At 41.4% G+C, this 20,139-nt stretch overlaps 1 protein-coding gene across 2 annotated transcripts in view; it reads right to left on the bottom strand.

Annotated features, from left to right (window-relative positions):
- The window catches only part of CNTNAP2 (contactin associated protein 2), a 2,323,962-nt gene that overhangs the window by 432,690 nt on the left and 1,871,133 nt on the right, over window positions 1-20,139 (bottom strand). For both annotated transcript variants that reach the window (XM_063641685.1, XM_063641684.1), the window contains exon 15: window positions 19,272-19,399. In XM_063641685.1, coding sequence (XP_063497755.1) covers window positions 19,272-19,399 — 128 coding nt within the window. The remainder of the gene's footprint in view (window positions 1-19,271; window positions 19,400-20,139) is intronic.

The raw sequence follows: 20,139 nt of genomic DNA, 5'->3' as shown, positions 1-20,139 counted from the left end.
TGGAAGTGGAGTGTGATGGTGTCAGGAGTGTGATGCAGGGTGGTGTGAGGTTGAAGATCTGGATGTGGGATAATACTTCTATGGAAGGGAGAGGGAAGAGAGTGTGAAGAAGGGTTTGGGAAGCAGGGGAAGGAGAGAGGCAGCATCCTTGTGCTGGAGAAGTGCTTCCCATGGCTGGCCCACCAAGTTAGATTTCAGGAGGGTTAACTGATTAATAAGAATGCCCCACCACGCTCAACTGTTGGTATAAACAATGTGGTTTGTGCTGAACAATGCCTTTCTTCTGGGAGTCTGGGTTTTGGGTGCATGCCTGGTAGGGGCTGCCTTTGTGACCAGTACCCAGTAAAAACCTTGGGTGCTGAGTCTCTAGTGAGCCTCCCTTGTAGGCAGCATTTCACACGTGATGCCGCAACTAATAGCTGGGGGAATTAAGTGTGTTCTGTGGACTCCACTGGGAGTCTCTCGGAAGCTTGTGTTTGGTTTCCTCTGGACTTCAACTCATGCATGTTTCTCTTTGCTGACTTTGCTTTGTATCCTTTTGCCATAATCATACCCATGAGTACAACTATAGCAGTTCCCCCTTATCTAAGAGGAATGACTTCCAAGGCTGCCAGTGGGTGCCTGAAACTGCAGATGGTACCAAACCCTATATGCACTATGCGTGAATTTCTTTTTCCTTTTTCGCAATTTCATAGATAGAAGATTTGTTCTACCTCTACATCTTAGCAACCTCAGCAATTTCGTTTTTCTTTTCTTATTAAGTCGAGAACTTTTACCTTTTCACTTAAAGAAGCACTTTATAGTTCCTCTGTAGCATATCTGAATTGCCAGCATCACTACTCTTGCACTTTGGGGCCATCACTAAGTAAAATAAAAATGACTTAAATATAAGCACTATGATATCACCACAGCCCATCTGAGAACTAACGGGCGGGCACATAGCCTTGACAGCATGGATTCTCTAGACAAAGGGATGATTCACGTACCAGGCAAAGTGAAGCAAGATGGCAGGAGTTTTGATCGCACTACTCAGAATGGCATGCAATTAATTCTTTCTGGAATGTTCCATGTAATATTTTCAGACCACAGTTAACCTTGAGTAACTGAAAGCATAGAAAGTGAAACTGGATAAGGGGGGACTACTGCCCATACTCAGTGCTGTGAGTCCTCCTAGTCGGTCACGGAACCTGGAGGTGATATTGGGGATCCCAGACCTGGGTCAGGTTATATAGAACGTTTCCATCATTACAGAAAACTCTTTTGGGGAGCACTTCTCCAGAATGATAAGCAACAAACTAACAGAGGAAAGCAAAGTTTTGGCTTCTTCGTGGTCTATTTCACCTGCAGTGAGAGCCAGTTGCAGAGATGAGGACCATGTCCTCTTAATGGCTGAAATGGCAAGAAATGATTCTGCAAACACTGCTCAAAAAGCAACGAATTCAAATTTGTCATTGAGTTCTCTTACTGCACATGTGCAGACCTCTTCTGAACTAAGGATTAGTTCATAATTAATATAATGTCTTGACTTCTGAATGACGAAAGTGACATTTTCTGCCTGGGTGGATCCATGCCTGTGGGGTCACAGAGCTTTCTCAGAGTTGACCACAGGGTACACCACCTCCATAGCTGCTGCCAGGGAGCCAATGACAGAAGCAGTCTGACCTCTCATTTCTCTTCGGCTTCCTCTCTGTATCTTCCAACTACACTGGTCTCCAGAAGTTTTAAGGCCTGAGTTGTGGTTACCTTGTGTGTTAGTCCATTTTCACATGGCTGATAAAGACATACCCAAGACTGGGCAATTGACAAAAGAAAGAGGTTTATTGGACTTATAGTTCCATATGGCTGGGGAGGCTTCACAATCATGGTGGAAGGCAAGGAGGAGAAAGTCACATCTTACGTGGATAGCAGCAGGCAAAAAGAGAGCTTCTGGAGAGAAACTCCCATTTTTAAAACCATCAGATCTTCTGACAGCCATTCACTATCATGAGAACAGTGCTGGAAAGACCTGTCCCCACGATTCAATCATCTCCCACTGGGTCCCTCCTACAACACATGGGAATTATGGAAGCTACAAGATGAAATATGGCTGGAAACACAGAGCCAAACCATATTACCTTGGGTTAAAGTAGGTTCAGGATTGCAAATGCTAAGTTCCTTTTTTTTTTTTGAGACAGGTCTTACTCTGTCACTCAAGCTGTAGTACAGTGGCACAATCATAGCTCACTGCAGTCTTGAATTCCTGGGCTCCAGTGATCCTCCTGCCTCAGCCTCCCAAGTAGTTGGGCCACAGGCATGTGCCACCAAACCTGGTTAATTATTTTATTTTTTTGTAAATACAGGGTCTTGCTATGTTGCCCAGGCTGGTCTCAAACTCCTGGGGCTCAAGCAATCCTCTCACCTTGGCCTCCTAAAGTGCTGGGATTACAGGTGTGAGCCAATGCACGCAGCCTAATGCTAAATTCTAAGCATACCTGCATGTGTGCATACGTAAGTATATCTGCGTGTGTGTGTGTTTGTGTGTGTAATCGTGCCAGAAAGAAGGGCAAATCTGTGTGAAAGCAGAAATGATAGAGACTATACTACTTTATTCTGAAAAGTAAGTGTCATCCTTTTTTTTCTTGATTCCTTAATAGGTGCTTCTTGTGAAGGGGGAAGGAAACAGGTAGGAAGGAGGCCTGGCTGTTAAAGTTAGGTAAGCTAGAGGAGTTAGAGGAGCAGTGGAGAAGTATTCTCAAATATATAACATCCTGAAAACTGATGTTCCAAACTGAGATACTTTTGTTGGGTTCTCTTATCATAACAACGTAATTCACTAATTTGTAAAGTCATAAGACAAAGTCGGGTTTAATACTGCCCACCACGAAATGACTGGTTTCAAATGTGATATGGCCATCTAAAGTTCAGAGTGGAATCAATAGCTCATTCTCTTTCTCAACCCCTAAGTGAAGGTGTAAAGTTTGCTTTCTTATAGACACTACCCTGAACTACAGTTTTATTTCCTATGGATATTCAAGACACAAGCAACTTCTTTTTGGGATTATCAGCATAAGCTAAGCAAACTGTCAGTTCTGCAGGCAAAGAAAACACTCAGACTTAATTTTGGAGCATCTATCTATCTATTGTACTTAAATAATAACAAATGAATTTTTCCATAAGTATAGTTGAAAGATTAAGAGGAAGGCTATGTCTTTTTGAAATATATAAGTAAAGAATAAATAAAGATACCTAAGTAACAAAGTAAAATACAACAGAGTATCTTCTTGGCTCTAATGTTCAGGTCATTTTCTCTTTTGACAAGTTCAATGCCAAGGTTTAGGTTATTTAATACAAAGTGTTGGTTTCTGCCTTTTTTAAAATGGAGAAAACTGAGGCAGTCAGAGCAAACTTAGTATCTTTGGATAAACCAAAAGAGCAAATCAAGCACCCAGTAACGGAGTTCTCTCATAGCAATCCAGACTTCGTGAACTGGTTACATTATAATCTCAGCTATGTCAACGAGAATACCACAGCAAAATACTTGACATATAAATTTCTTTTCTGTGAAATAAGAGGCCATCTTTTAAGCTCAAGTCCTACTTTGCATCCTATTCAGTATAATATAATTAAATTCTAAAGGTTTAAATACCAGAAAACAAAATTGATTAGGGTAATCTACTAAAATTGAATTAAGGAATACTTAATACATTAGGCATAGGGATTACAGAAAAGATTATTGAGCCACTTCATTGTCTAAAGCTTGAATAAGTCAAGAAAACCCTGAAGGATGTATGGCTAGAATCTTAATTGGCACATGACTTTTTCATAAAAAGATTAAGCAATCCTCTCCAAGTCTAGTTGTTCTATTCACCCTTAGAGAGTGCAAGAGATTCTTGATTAAGTGTTGATCTAGCAACTAATATTCCCACCACCCCTTAGAGGTTAGCTTGAAGATATTCATTTACTTTAGCACAATTGGCCCTTGGGCTTAATGATAAACTATGGATGGGACACAGGATTCCCCTTTTCTTCTTAACTTGGGACTACGCATCTATTCCAAAGAGCAATTTGTCATGCCAGTAGGTAAATGCCAATTCAAATGCACTACTTCCTATGTACACATACCTGGTGACTTTCAAATTAGGATTTATTTTAGAGGTAGTAATACAGGCTGGGCATGGTGGCTCACACCTGTAATCCCAGCACTTTGGGAGGCCAAGGTGGGCAGATCACTTAAGGTCAGGAGTTTGAGATCAGCCTGGCCAACATGGTGAAACTTCACCTATACTAAAAATACAAAAATTAACTGAGCGTGGAAATTAACTGGGCGTGGTGGCATGCTCCTGTAATCCCAGCTACTCGGGAGGCTGAGGCAGGAGAATTGCTTGAGCCCAGGAGGCGGAGGTTGTAGTGAGTTGAGATTGTGCCATAGCACTCCAGCCTGGGGGACAGACAGAGTAAGACTCCATCTCAAAAAAAAAAAAAGTTGGGGGGTTAGTAATACAAATCTTGTGGGTTTTTTTTTTTTTTTTTTTTTTTTTTTTTGAGACGGAGTCTCACTCTCTCGCCCAGGCTGGAGTGCAGTGGTGCAATCTCGGCTCACTGCAAGCTCCGCCTCCTGGGTTCATGCCATTCTCCGGCCTCAGCCTCTCCGAGTAGCTGGGACTACAGACGCCTGCCACCATGCCCGGCTAATTTTTTTTGTATTTTTAGTAGAGACGGGGTTTCACCGTGGTCTCGATCTCCTGACCTCGTGATCTGCCCACCTCAGCCTCCCAAAGTGCCGGGATTACAAGCGTGAGCCACCGCGCCCAGCCCACAAATCTTATGTTTTTACAATAAATTTAGTACAATTTTTTTATCCTGATGATAGTAAGACTGCTATAACAGAACTGTCAGCAAACTTCAAGAAGAAGCTTATGTTTAAAGTTTTCTTCAATAAAGTTCCCAAGTTTCCTAGGCCTGCATATAGTTAGGAGTGTGAAAAGAAGCTTTATGAAAAGCTAAGTAGGTATCATAAAATAGGTGAACTGGAACACGGTTTTAATTATGCCAGTGTGAGGTAGTTTATAGCTCACAGCTTAGCACCCTAACAATGGATATGAAGTACTGACTAATTGTAATTTTGTCAGTAATAACCTTGAGACATGGATAAACAAAAGTATGGAAGTGTCTACTTGGATCTCTGAAGGGCCAAGGGGGTTAATCTAATTTAGATTAAACAATGAGTTCTATAAATTTAATACTTCATGTGCATCTTAATTTAGAATTGCCAGAGAATGTATAAAAACTTAGCAAAAGAGTTTTTTTTAATCCTTAATTTAAAGATAATCATCAGATTCAAGGGATTTTCAAGGTACAAAGGAATAAAAGTTTTCATTTAGTTAAGATGAATAAATGTGCAAAACCTTGTTGAGGTTAAAAATAGTTGTACATATAAATCAAGTGATAGTGCTTCTCTTGGACCTTTATAACAATTATTGTCTGTGCAAGTTTTCTGCAATTTATCATGAAGTGCCTCATAGCACTGCCTCCATTGTTACTTGGAAATGCTTATTTAAATCATCTTTTGTGGTTATTTAACCATTCTTATTAATTTAATGAACACATATCCGAGTGCCTCAATGTGGCAGGCATTGTCCTTGGCACTGTGATACAGACTTCTGCCTGAGATTCCCGTCTACTGTTAGGGACAATGGTGACAATAAAGCAAATAGAGAAAAGAGATTGACTCATAACAGGTCATTAATTTGGTCTTTGTCCCAGGTTGACCATGTTTCTAAACCCTAGGACTTTCTCAAGTGATAGGAGTGTTTGTTATTCATAGTGAGCCCCAGGGACCATGCCTGGGTCTATGCCAATAAGGTGACTCATGGTGGGCCCCTAGGTGGTTTCAGGATGGGGGCTGGGTGTGCCAGGAAGACCAGCCACCTGATAGAGAGTTGAGGCTTTGAGCTTCCTGATATCAGCCTGATCTCCAGGGAGAAGGGGAAAAGGGGGCTAAACATTGCATTTAATCATGTGGCCAATGATTTAATAAATCATGATTACAGAATGAGATCCCAATAAATCTCTGAACACCCAAAGCCTGGGTGAGCATCACTGACTGGTGATGCACACTGCTGTACCAGAAGAGTGGGGAATTCTTGACAGAGCAGGAGCATCACCATCTTGGACAAGCACTGCCATTTTAAAGTTCTCCTTGATAAAAAATTGCCTAAGTCCAAAGGGCATCAGGCTAAGGTCAGCATGACCATAAACCACAAATGATATCTCCAACCAGAAACATTCCAACTCTAAGATAAACCCCTCCCCTGCCAGAGACATGCCAGCCCCAAGATAATCTCCCCTCTGGCCAGACAGGCTGGAGAGATGTCAGCCCCAAGATAATCTCCCCTCCAACCAGAGACATTTCAACCCTGCAATAAACTTCTATTCCACACAGAAACATTCCAAGCCTGTGATAAGCTCTCTCACCCTAAAACCCTTAAATACTCTTAGTCTCTAAGAGAGAGTGCTCTTGACCAAAAAAAAAAAAAAATCAGCCAGAAGGCCCTCTCAGTTTTATTCTCCAAAATAAACCTGTCTTTGACTGTTGAGCTGCCTTTTGTGTTTCTTTCCTCTTTCTTTAACTCTTACAATTCTCACTTCACAGGAAGAGGACATGCAAGCTCTGTCTCTGAGGCTTCCCCCGACCTCACCCTGTGCATCTCTTCATTTGGCTAGACTTGATTTGTATCCTTTATAACAAAACTCTGATTATAAGTATAGCACTTTCCTGAATTCTGTGAGTCATTCTGGTGAATTATTGACCCTGAAAGAATAGTAGAAACCCCCAAATCTGTAGTCAGTTGGTCAGAAATGTGAGTGGCTTGAGAACCACCCAAGCTTGCATCTGGTGTATGAAGAGAAGGCTGTTTTGTTGGGGACTGTGCTTTTAACTTGTGAAGGCTGTGCTAACTCAGGGCAGTTGGTGTCAGAATTGGGTTGTGCATTGCAGAGATAATTCCAGGGAGTGGCACATTCTATGAAGAAAATTAAGAAGAGCTGTAGGGAGGTGTGAGTGGCTATGTCAGCTGAGTGGACAAGGAAGTCCTCTTAGAAGAATTAACATCGAAGCTGAGATCCACATGATGAGAAGGAAATGAGAGATTGCTTATGTGGAAGGACATTGCCCCGGGGACTCAGAAAATGTAGTTGAGCTCTAGTCAGGTATTGTGGCCAGCACCTCCAAAGCAGGAGAAGGTAAATGGCTGGATGCTACACTGTCACCTGAGACTACGCCTGTCTTCTCCAAGAAAAGGCATGAAGTCAAGGGTACAGGGACAGGAACATGGAACAGCAAGCTTTTCTGATATCAACAGAGCTTTTCTGATATCAAGCCTGCCACTTTTTCCACAGCAAATGGATATAAGAATGATGATGGTAGCTAACACTTAGAGAGCTCTGACCATGTGCAAGGACTGGGGACAATCAGGCTTTATTAGAGCAAACTCCGTGATGTCCTTACTGAGTTTTGATTTGCAGCTGAGGTAAGGATTTGGGTGAGAAGTAGAAGCCCAGAGAGGTTAAGGAACTTGTCCCAAGGCACATGGTTAGTGAGGGAGAAAGTTGGGATTTGGACCCAGGTGTGTGTGATTCCAAAGTCTGTGCTGTTCACCATGCTGCTATGTAAGGTTGCTGGCTTAAGTGTGGCCTGTTGGCTAGCAGCAGCCACACCTTGTAGCATCTCAGGTCCCGCTCCAGACTTCCTGAATCAGAATCTGCATTTTAACAAGATCTCAGGTGGTTTCTAAGTGCACTAATGTTTGTAAAGCCCAACTACATGACGCCTCTGAGCTTTGCACTCAAAGTCCCACTAGGAATCCAAACTTCCATCCTAATCTCCTCCACTTTGTTAAAATTTTCACCCTCACTGAAACATAAACCGATCCAGGATCAGAGCCATATCTCGTTTTTCTCAATAAAGTCTCTTAGGTTGAATTTGTTTTCAGGAGCTGATCCTGGAATAGGTGAGACTCTATTTCACTCTGTGTTTCTGTCACTTCCAAAGTATGCTCCACACTGGGGATGTTTAGATCCAATAGGCCAAGCCTAATTCTCTTCAAATAGTGAGAGATTGGTCAGAGAGTTCAGCAGAGAAACCCAATTATGGGGATTCAATTTGCAGAGAAATCTCCCGCCTGCATCTGGGGATGCTGTTTCTTCTGCAGAGAGTAGCAAGTTCAGGAAGGGACAGGCAACCAGAGAGAGGGCATGGAGGAGGCAGAACCCACCCAGCCACACTGAGGACTAAACCCTGATTTTTTTTTTTTTTTTTTTTTGTCTTGCCCAAATTCCTATCTAAGGGGTGTGGGGAGTCATGCCCTACAAATAATAAATTTTCATCAGATGGGTTTTATTTAACCTATATATTGTGACTTATTTTCCAACCTGACTCGCATAACATTATGAGACAAGGAAGAAAATCAAAATATCTTACCCCAAAGCATGTTTCTTTGCCATATTTTGAAATGGGGCTCCAAAGCTGTTCTTTATGGGGGAAATTTTGCATCTGTAAAGAATCTCCATTAACATAGCTAGATCTCTTTCTTCTAGACCCTCCCAATCCTAAAGTGATTAAGATCTGAATAGGAAACTTTTGTCATCTATTGTCTCTAAGGGCATCCACTGTAAGACTTCAAAAGAACTTTGGTATCCACAATCTTTTATCTTAACATGAACATTCCATTTCTATCGGTCTCAGGTCTTTAGACAAACTCAACAAATTGTCAATCACAAAATATTTAAATTCACCTATAGCCTGGAACCCCCACCCCCACCACCCTCCGCTTTGAGTTGTCCCGCCTTTCCGGACCAAACCAATGTATTTCTTAAATGTATTTGATTGACGTCTCATACCTCTCTAAAATGTATAAAACCTACCAGGCATGGTGGCTCACGCATGTAATCCCAGCACTTTGAGAGGCCGAGGGGGGTGGATCATCTGAGGTCAAGAGTTCGAGGCCAGCCTGGCCAACATGGTAAAACCCTGTCTCTACTAAAAATAAAAAAATTAGCCGGGCATGGTGGCATGTACCTGTAGTCCCAGCTACTTGGGAGGCTGAGGCAGGAGAATCGCTTGAACCTGGGAGGTGGAGGTTGCAGTGAGCCAAGGTCATGCCATTGCAAGCAGAAATAGTGAAATTTTCAGGATCACAACCTAGGCTGATTCCCATTAATGGATTGAGCCCTCTAGCCTGGGCAACAGAGCAAGACACTGTCTCAAAAAATAAAATATAAAATAAAATAAGATAAAATGTATAAAACCAAGCTGTGCCCCAACCACCTTGAGCACATGTTCTCAGGACCTCTTGAGGGCTGCGTCATGGGCCATGGTCACTCATATTTGGCTCAGAATAAATGTCTTCAAATATTTTACAGAATTTGACTGTTTGTTGACAACACAGACCTGCAGAACCAAGTCTGGCATCAGCTCATTCACGTTGATTAATTCCTCTGTGGCATGTGACAATTCCTCCAAATACAAATGGTATTTGAAAGGACAGGTAAGAAAATCAGTCACAAGCACACAAATATCATATCAATTGTGAAACAGAAAGACTTTTTTCCAAACTGTAACCAATTTTACTTCCCATTTCAACAGTGAGTTTGCAGCTAAAGTTGAGTAACTGAGTAATCTTAAAGAGCTGATTTCCTTCGCAGGAATTGTCCATTTCTTCTAATTGTTTAAAGTCACTCTGGAATCTGGAAGATAAAAGGGAAGGCTTCCATCTACTTGCAAAAGTTACAATGTTTGCAACTGGAGCTGACCTCAGAAATGCCCAGGGGGCTCAATCCATTAATGGGAATCAGCCTAGGTTGTGATCCTGAAAGTTTCACTATTTCTGCTTGTTCTTAGACCCACTACAGCTTCTCAGTTGTTAGTAGCCCATGGCAATAGCAGTGAAGGCTGGGACATTAAGAAAAAATAGAGGTTAATGGTTTCTACACATCACTCCAGGGCGGTTTTTTTTTTTTTTTTTTTCTCATGGCTTCTATTATCAACCCTAAAAAGTTAAAACAAACAAACAAACCACACACACACACAAACAAAAAACAAAACAAAGAAACAGAAGTCATCAACTTTCTGCCACTGACCCTCACTTCTGTGGCTGTAGGTTTTCTATCAAGATTTCCAGATGATTGATCTCATGATGGGGTAAGATTAAGAGTTCTGATACCCACTCAGCTGTTGATAGGCAGAGACCCAAGGTCATTGTTCCAGGTCAAAGTTTCCTCTTTGAGTGTCAACATTCATCTTGGCCCTGTGGAATTACTAAGGATGAAGGCTGTATTAAACTACTTCTCGACGTGCTCTGCTGTATACCAGCTGGGAGACCTTGGGCCAGTCACTTAACCTCTGTAGACCCAGACCCAGACCCCTGTAAAATGAGAGGTTCTGCACTGGTTGATCTCTAAGACGCTTCCACTGTTAACACTGTGATTCTTGGTCTTGTTTTGAGCTATACATGAGGCAAAAACATACAGCCACATTTTGTGGGAAAAAATGGGGAAAGAAAAATAATTTAGAGCATCTTCTCAGGAAATAGTTACTGAGAATGATCAAATGTTACCTATTCTGAGATTTGTGATGTTAATGCTCTTTTTAAAAATCATGTATGAGCCCATCATGATGATGCAAAAGCATGAGGGCTGAAGACCAAGTCCAAGTAAATCGAATGTATTATAATTAATGGCCAGGGCAGGAATGGAGAGACAGAGAGAAAGTGGTCCTCTATGCTGGTAATACACCTATTATCATCCTACACAGATTGCCTGAGGCAACCTCTCTTTTCTGGGTAGGGCTGAATCAGAGATAAGCTTTCAGAACAATAGTAGGGAAGCAAAGTGAGCCAGAAATCAGTACACAGTATAATGAAAACTTTAAAAAGGAAAAGGCAGAGGCAAGAGCTGCACCCATGCAGGAAATGAGGAGTGTAGGAAAACAGGCTCTAAAATCCAGATTTCATGTAGGAAGTCAGATGGCCCAGCACCTATGGCTCCATTAGAGAACTCCAAAGCCCCAGGGCCCTGAGATTTCTCTGCTTGGGTTGATGAGTGCCCTAAGGGCAGAAGTTGAGTTTCAGGCCAAATCTGGCATTATCACTCTCCCTCTGATTTGATGTATTATTTTTCTTCCTCATTCAACAAATATTTGTTGAATCCTTTCTAGGTGTTAGGCATGTGATACTACTGAGAATATACAAGTGAATTAGATTCTGTTTTTACTTTTAAGAAGTACACTGTTAGGGGAGCCAAAATAGATGGAGTAAGCGGAAAAAGATCAGTTATTTGATGACTTGTCAAAAAGAGGGGTGCAAAATCAAGGGGGATCTTTTCTCCACTAAGCGTGGGACTGGAAGCAGTTTTTGTCACCTATCCTTCTTTTGTCTTCTGCTTTCAGAACCAGCCCTTCACGTAAGAGTAAGTTAGAAGACACAGCTTGGTAGTATAGGAGCCAAGGGAATCTTCCCCTTTGCCCTCTGAAGATTCGCAAAATAAATAAATAAATAAGTAAAAAAATAAATCAACTCCCAAGAGTCAGATTAAACAGAGAAAAGGCATACATATTGATTTAACATGTACATGTGGAGAACCAAGGAGAGCCCCAGAGGGATTACCACTCCCTGACCCCAGCCTCCCGCCCCCAGCGGGGGTTCAGAAGCTTATTTACCATCCTGGAAAAATAGATTATGGGAGTGGAGAGAAGAGGAATTCTGTTGAGGGGATTACCAGGGAGAATAAATGGATCCAGGAACAGAGATAAACTTGTAAATAGTCCTTTTCTGTTATTTTATTTATTTATTTATTTTTTGACAGAATCTTACTCTGTCACCCAGGCTGGAGTACAATGGCGTGATCTTGGCTCACTGCAACCTCTGCCTCCTGGGTTAAAGCGATTCTCATGCCTCAGTCTCCTGAGCAGCTGGGATTACAGGTGCACACCACCATGCGCAGCTGATTTTTGTATTTTTAGTAGAGATGGGGTTTCACCATGTTGGCCAGGCTGGTCTCAAACTCCTGACCTCAAGTGATCCATCCGCCTCAGCCTCCCAAAGTGTTGAGATTACAGCCGTGAGCCACTGCGCCCAGCCAGTAAATAGTCTTTTTGACAGTGAAAGTGAAGTTCCTCTCCTCCCCTGCTCCCAAAACCTGTTTTTCCAGGATGATATATAAGCTTCTGAACTCCTTTGGGGGGTGAGAAATCATTCTGTGATTCTCCCTGTATACTCCCTGTAGTAAAATTTGCATGCCTTTTCTTCTATTTATCTGCCTTGTGAGTTGGTTTTTCAGTGACCCTTCACAGGGCAATGGGGATGTTTCCCTAGACCCCCTCATTAACAAACAGCTAGACCCAGCCACTCCCCGAGAGCATAAGAGATTTTTTTTTTCTTCCCATTTTTATCCTAACATCAGCTCTGATTGAGTACAGTAGAAATGAGGACTTTGGAACCAGGTAGATTCCAGTCTGAGCTCTGAAACTTATCGACAAAGCACCTAATAACATTGTTTCTGTTTCCTGATCAGTACGCTGGAGTCAAAGATGCTGTGAACCAAAACTAAAAATCTAAGCGCCAACTCCATCTTGAAATAAGGCTAAGACCTGCTGGACTTCATTCCCAGGTGGTTAAAGATTCTAAGTCACAGGATGAGATAGGAAGTTGGCACAAGATACAGGTTACAAAGACTTTGCTGATAAAACAGTTTGCAGTAAAGAAGCTGGCTAAAACCCACCACAACCAAGATGGTGATGAGAGTGACCTCTGGTTGTCCTCACTGCCACACTTCGACCAGCACCATGACAGTTTACAGACTGTAGCAGTAAGATAGGAAATTTTAACCTGACTCTAGTATAACATCACATGACAGAAAAAGGATGAAATAAAAAGATTTCATACTCAAACATGTTTCTTTGCCATATTTTGAAATGACCCTGCTAAGCAGTTTTATTGTGGGGGAAAATTCACATCTATAAATAATCTCTATCAACATAACTAGATCTTTCCCCTTCCAGGCCCTCAAAATCCAGAATAGATTTACTGAGAGTCTAAGCACCCTTTAAAGGTCTAAATGGAAACATTTGCCATCTATTGTCTCTAAGGGCAGTCACCTATGAGACTCCATCTACGTAATAAGTACCTTGACCTCCACAACCCCTTATCTTAACCCAGATGCTCCTTTCTATCTATCAATTCCAGACCTTTAGATAATAACTTAACTCTTTTAACCAATCATCTCCAACCAGAAAATTTTTAAATCCACCTATGACTTGTAAGCCACACTCTCACATCGCTTCTAGACTAAACCAATGTATACCTCACATATATTGATTGATGTCTTATGTCTCTCCAAAACATATAAAAACCAAGTTGTAGCCCTTGGACACATGTTCTCAGGACCTCTTGAGCCTATACCTTGGGCCATGGCCACTCATCTTTGGCTTAAATAAACCTCTTTAAATATTTTACAGAGGTACATTATTATTATTATTATTATTTTTGTCAACAGTATCACCTATTAAGGGATGTTGAGCGAATCAAGAGAGAAAATGAATCGAAAGCGATTGGTTTAGAACCTGCATGCTAGTCCCTTTTCCTTTCTTGTCTTTTCCAAGCCTGAAGCAGCAAAGAAAAAGGAGATAAATAAACTTTGAACTCTTCTCTGGGGCCTGGAGAGCTGCTTCCCCTCAATAAGGAGAATTGCTTCCTGAACCCAGGTGAGAAGTGGTTTCTCCTTCAGTCCTTATTCACTACACAGAGTATGTGGCCTATGTATGCTCATGGGTATTATCTTCTGAAGGAGAGTTACGCTCATGTGCACCCCTGTTGGAAATGTTTCATTGCTACAGAAACAACGTGGAGACTGAGGCATTGCCTTGTCTGTTTTTGCTTTTCTTTTTTTTTGAGATGGAGTCTCGCACTGTCACCCAAGCTGAAGTGCAACAGCATGATGTTGGCTCACTGCAACTTCCGCCTCCCGGGTTCAAATGACTCTCCTGCCTCAGCCTCCTGAGTAGCTGGGATTACAGGGGGCCACCAGCACACCCTGCTAATTTTTGTATTTTTATTAGAGACAGTGCTTCACCATGTTGGCCAGGCTGTTCTCGAACTCCTGACCTCAAGTGATCTGCCCGCCTCAGCCTCCCAAAGTGCTGGGATTACGGGTGTGAGCCACCATGCCTGGCCACCTTATCTCTCCTGTCAAGGGAATGGCAGGTTATGATCCTGGTTTGTAAAATTCTTGCAAAGAAAAAAAGATAATGGCCTTCCTATTACTCTGGCACATAAAATAACTTTCCCAAAGAACAAATATTCACCATCATTTGCATGAATCTCCATCAGTATCTTTATTTCTTTACACACAGCTTTGTCTGTCCTCTGAGTGTTCCAGAATTAGATGTGTTACTACTGCCTTGCCTTTCCTTCCTTGTCTCTCTGGGTCACCTCCGTAGCTCTGAGAAACTGAATTGGCATCTTAATCCTGCAGTGTGACTCCAGTGCTCTGTCTGCCAGCCTCACAGCCAGTGTTTCTGGCATGGCCTTGGAAGAAGCCCTGGAATAAGACATTTTCTGGAATTGTTTCTACCCAGGTTGACTGAAAACACTTGCTTTTTTTCTTTTGTTTTTTAAACCTTTCCTATAGTTCTGACAAACTTGCTCCAAAGTATTTATTTACAGTCCCTGTATCCCTAGAGGAGTACGGTAAAGTTTTACATCATATGGCTGAAAATAAAGCAATTGTCTAGCAAATACTATATTCCTACAATTAACTATATTCGTCAGATATAGTATGAGATTTCTACCTCCAAAAAATGGAAGTCTTTTATTTTTTATTTTTTATTTTTTTTATTTTTTCTTTCAAGATGGAGTCTCGCTCTGTCGCCCAGGCTGGAGTGCAGTGGCGCAATCTCGGCTCACTGCAAGCCCTGCCTCCCGGGTTCACGCCATTCTCCTGCCTCAGCCTTTCCGAGTAGCTGGGACTACAGGCACCCGCCACCACGCCCGGCTAATTTTTTTGTATTTTTAGTATAGACGGGGTTTCACCGTGGTCTCGATCTCCTGACCTCGTGATCCGCTCACCTCGGCCTCCCAAAGTGTTGGGATTACAAACGTGAGCCGCTGCGCCCGGCCTTATTTTTTTAACTAATTTCATGAAAGTATGAAAGTTTGGCAGCCATCTCCAAAGATGATTACATATTTCAATTTGAAACAATGTCTACCTAATCATCGATTTTTAATCTTCCAAATGGCTCTTTTGTTTCTTTCTAGGTGCGTACACGTAGTTTAAGAGGGGGATTTGTATTTTCACAGCACTTTTTATTTTAGCGAACCATCCATCACCAGTCATACTTTCAGTGTCATTTAGATTTGAAGTTTCCATTTGGATAGGCTTTGCAAAAAAGAAAGAATGAAAGAAAATACACACACACACACACACACACACACACACACACACCTGTAAGGACATAAGCATTTCACAGAACTATATGGGAAATGCAGCAGATCTGAGTGGCATGCACTGATTTTCTTTAGCATTTTGATTATATGGGTCTGAGTTCAGATGAATCAAAGCAAAAATGAAACTCAGCAGGCATGATGAAGTCAGCTGAAACTGCTGAAATGGTTGGGTAGAGCCCACAAAAATGGTTTCATTCTCTGAGACTAGAGGATGGAACTGGGGCCTAATTCAAAAGGCAGGTTCTGAGGGCTGTCATCACTCAACTCCTCAAACCAAGAGACATTTTTCAATAATAGGTTTAGTCTTTATAAGCTGTAGCTTTGAACAGACTTCAGTAAATGACACAGAGTAAGTTCATCTCTATAAACAGCAGGACAAATGCACTATGCCACTTTTTAAATGACATAAATTTAATCCCTACAATGTTTGTACTATGTTGGTAACTGACATGGGTGGCTGAGGCTAGTGGTGGGATAAGACCCAAATGAAACATTTTAAGACATTTTAATTTAATCAACAATTGGCTCAGGGACGAGAGTACAGTCGGGAAAACAACTCTGATCTTGTACAGACACAGCTATTTCTATTCTCTGTTCCATCTTTTGTCTTGAAGCCTCTCAGAGGCTGAAAGTGTGCTCAGAAATTTGTTGTGTAAATGCCATTTTCAAAGAAGTATTTTCTTCATTTGTAAAGCAGAAAGACTAATATTTGCCCTACCCAATTCACAGGAGGCTGTGTGTAACCAAGGAGATCATATATGTATAAAAACTGGAAAATGCAGTTGATACGGAACACTCTATCATTACCGTGTCCATGCATGTGAGAACATTCTTGTTTTTTTTTTGTTTTGTTAAGACGGAGTCTTGCTCTGTCACCCAGGCCGGAGTGCAGTGGTGCAATTTCTGCTCACTGCAAGCTCTGCCTCCCAGGTTCACACCATTCTCCTGCCTCAGCCTCCCGAGTAGCTGGAAGTAAAGGTGCCCGCCACCACGCCTGGCTAATTTTTTTTTTTTTTTTTTTTGTATTTTTAATAGAGACGGGGTTTCACCGTGTTAGCCAGGATGGTCTCGATCTCCTGACCTCGTGATCCGCCTGCCTCGGCCTCCCAAAGTGCTAGGATTACTGGCGTGAGCCACCGCGCCCGGCCGTGAGAATGTTCTTAAAGGGAACATGGGCTTCACAACTGCTGACTGCTACCAGGCATTCAAGTACCAGGTAGAATACTTACTCTCGGTTTCCTGGAAAACAATGAGATTTCTCTCTCTCACACAGACACAAAAGTATTCTACATAATTGCCATTAACTGTTGACCACTTTTGCTTTCATGAAATATCAGGTAAAATATTATTTAAAAGAGTCTCTCTGAAGTTACAGTAATTTTAAGTATACTGAAATCATGTAATGTGAATAAATAAGCTTATTTTATTAATAGGTTCTAAAAATGTTTCTAAGAACAATGGCCCTAGAATAGAAATGCAAATGAACAATGACCACTATACTTTTCCCATTTTCTCTTTTTAAAAAGAAAGTCTGCCTGAAATATACCTTCTATGGCTCCTTTCTTATCAGTTGCAACAATTTTATATCACAAAACCTAAAATTAAATTATAAACCAATTTGTGTTTTCCAATATTTTTTCATGTTCATTTCACACAACATGGTTTGAACTTCTTTTTCTTACTTCCCAGAGCACCTAGGAAAGTTCTAGATGAATGACAGCCTCACAATAAATTTTTCCTGAGGTTGATTTATTAAGAACGAATAAACTAATATTAATTATAAACTGCTCATATACTGCAGCATCTACTGTTTAATGTTCCTAGAATCTTCTTTTTAAGAATGGTAATAAAAGTTTGCAGAAGGCCAGGCACAGTGGCTCACGCCTGTAATCCCAGCACTTTGGGAGGCCGAGACCTGTGGATCACCTGGGGTCAGGAGTTCGAGACCAGCCTGTCCAAAATGGTGAAACCCCATTTCTACTAAAAATGCAAGAATTAGCCAGGCGTGGTGGTGTGTGCTTGTAATCCCAGCTACTTGGGAGGCTGAGGCTGGAGAATCACTTGAACCCGGGAGGCGGAGGTTGCAGTGAGCTGAGATCAAACCACTGTACTCCAGCCTGGGCGATAGAGCAAGACTCCGTCTCAAAACAAAACAAAACAAAGCAAAACAAAACAAACAAGAAAAAAAGTTAGCAGAAGTGGAATTTTTATAAATATATTAAGCTAATCAATTATTTAATGGGAACACTTTCTCAAATTCAAAGCTAACTTCAGAATTAGAATTGGTAAGCCAGAAATATTTTACCTTTATATGCTAATGAGTAATTATTCCATAACAAAAATCATTTCCATTAGATAACACACGACAATCTTCCTAATTTTAGAGCAACACTATATTTCATTTCTTATAATATTTGTTTAAAATGCATATATACTATTGCTTTAGGTGAATATTCTTTTCTTAGGTAGTTGAAATTAAATTTCTTCCGCACAGTTTTACTAAGACTGACTAAACAAATGAAGTATTATTGTTCAATAAGTGTGTGATAAAGATCTTGACCAGTCTCAATTTTACAGGTAGCATTTTCAATGTAAGTAGAGAAAAATCAGTACAAAGTCCATCTCCCTTTTGTATTAGGAACATAGCATTGCTTAATTGCCGACAACCTCAATTTACTAAGTAGGAAACTGTTAAGCATGCATCATTACGTTCCTTAGGATATCTCTTTGAGTGGACACAATAATTTATTATCAAGTAGGTCTAATTCTCCCTTGATTTACAAAGTGGTAATAATATTCCATCTCACATAATGCTTTACTAGGAGGAATCCAAATCCAGGCACTAAAATATTTACAGCCTCCCCAGGAGGAATTGGGATGCGGGTGGTATTCTCATTACCGCAGCTGAGACAATGGAGGGGTTTGCCTGAGGTCTCCTGGCAAGTCAGCTATTCGGGGAGCAGAATCTAGGTCTCCGGATGCCTAGCACACAATCACAAAAGCATAGAACTCTCAGGAGAGTTGACTAAATCACGTGTCCCAGAAAGAAGAGGGAAAATGATGCCCAGGACGCTCGCTGCAGAATCCCCACAGTGCAACTGTGTCACTGTTTCCCTCTGACTGCTCATAAAGCATACCGAAGGGTATCAAACAACATAAAATCCTAATGGTGCCCTTAATTAGGAGGGACCATCACTCCAACTCCCTTACCTCCCACTGTCCAAGCTGGCAGCCCCAAATTCCTCTGTGGGGTGACTAATCCTGAAAGCAAGACATAGTTACAGAAACAATCTTTGGCTTACAAGGGACCATCAAGCTCTGATGATGATGAAGTTTGATAGCAATAATGTCAAACTTTATATGGCCATAATCCAAGTTTACAATGATACATTAAGCCATAATGCTACTATTTATATCACCATAAACTGAGTTATTATGGTTTAATGCCATAATCCTAATGGCATTAACAGCAGCACCCAGTGGAATCACAGCTGTTGAGTACTGCATTTATGCTATTAGCATTGCTATTTATATTATCGTAAACTTAGGTAGTCAAACTTGTTACATATGAATATAGAGGAAAGATGGATATCCCCACTTTATGCCCAAATCTCGGCTCCTGTACTGGAGGCTTTATGGCTGTTCCCCTCCTCTAAGTTATCTCTGCTTGGGTTGCATGATGTTTCTGTAGGAGCCACAGGAGAGCAAGTCTGATTGCAGGCATCTTCTGAGGAGCCTGGAAACAATATTTAAATGGGAAAAGAAAGTGCAAGCATAGCTGCTATGCAAACTTACTGTCTCCTTGGCAGCGCAGAGGACCCACACTCAATTTGGCTTCAGAGCCTTGCCGGTCAGTGTCTCCAACCACCACTTGGCTCACTGGCAGGTGATCTTTGTATGATAAGAAGCCAGCATCCTTCCTCCTGGATCACAGGGAAAGACAGAAAAAGAATGAGGAGGCTGAGTTAGAAATATGAATTTTCTGCTAGTTGCTTAAGTTGTCTAATGATGACATTTCAGTAATCGTTTGGAAGTTTACTAAGTAAAGCCACAGTTAAAGAGTTGTTCTCTCTCTTCCATAGGTGGTCTCATAGCACATTGATCAGAAGCCCTTCTGGCATCTTTTTCTTCTCTAAAACAGAAGTGACACCCTCATTTCCAGAGATTCACAACCATTATGCTGCGTACTCTTTTAGGTTGAGAGTACACCACAGCATGTCAAACCTTGAGCACACATGCAGAGTTTGCTGTTGTCACGGAATCAGAAGTTCAACAAAGTCAACCTGGTCACTTGAATAATATGTGAAACAAAACCCTATTTTAAAACAACACTTTGTCTCTTTCACTGCTTTGAAGCTGTTCCTTCAGAAGTTTTCTTCCCTGTTGTACGTCAGTTAAATAAGGGACACCTTTTGTTCCTTCCTCTCTTGTTTAACAACTGGAATAGTTTATATGAAGTTTCCAACACAGAACAGGTGTTCAATAAGTGTCTATTTCCATCTACAATGAAGAGTGGAGCTGAGATTTGAGCCCAGTTGGCTTTCCTCCTGAGTTTGTTCTTCTGTTGACTCTAATATATTTATCTTGTTTCAGGTCTCCCAAGTCTACCCTGTATCCACCCTAAATGAAGAAAGACAAGGCTAGTTGCAAAGTACTGACTCTA

The sequence above is a fragment of the Symphalangus syndactylus genome, chromosome 6 (assembly GCF_028878055.3).
Source record: "Symphalangus syndactylus isolate Jambi chromosome 6, NHGRI_mSymSyn1-v2.1_pri, whole genome shotgun sequence".
NCBI lineage: Eukaryota > Metazoa > Chordata > Mammalia > Primates > Hylobatidae > Symphalangus > Symphalangus syndactylus.
This window is presented reverse-complemented; position numbering and strand designations above follow the sequence as displayed.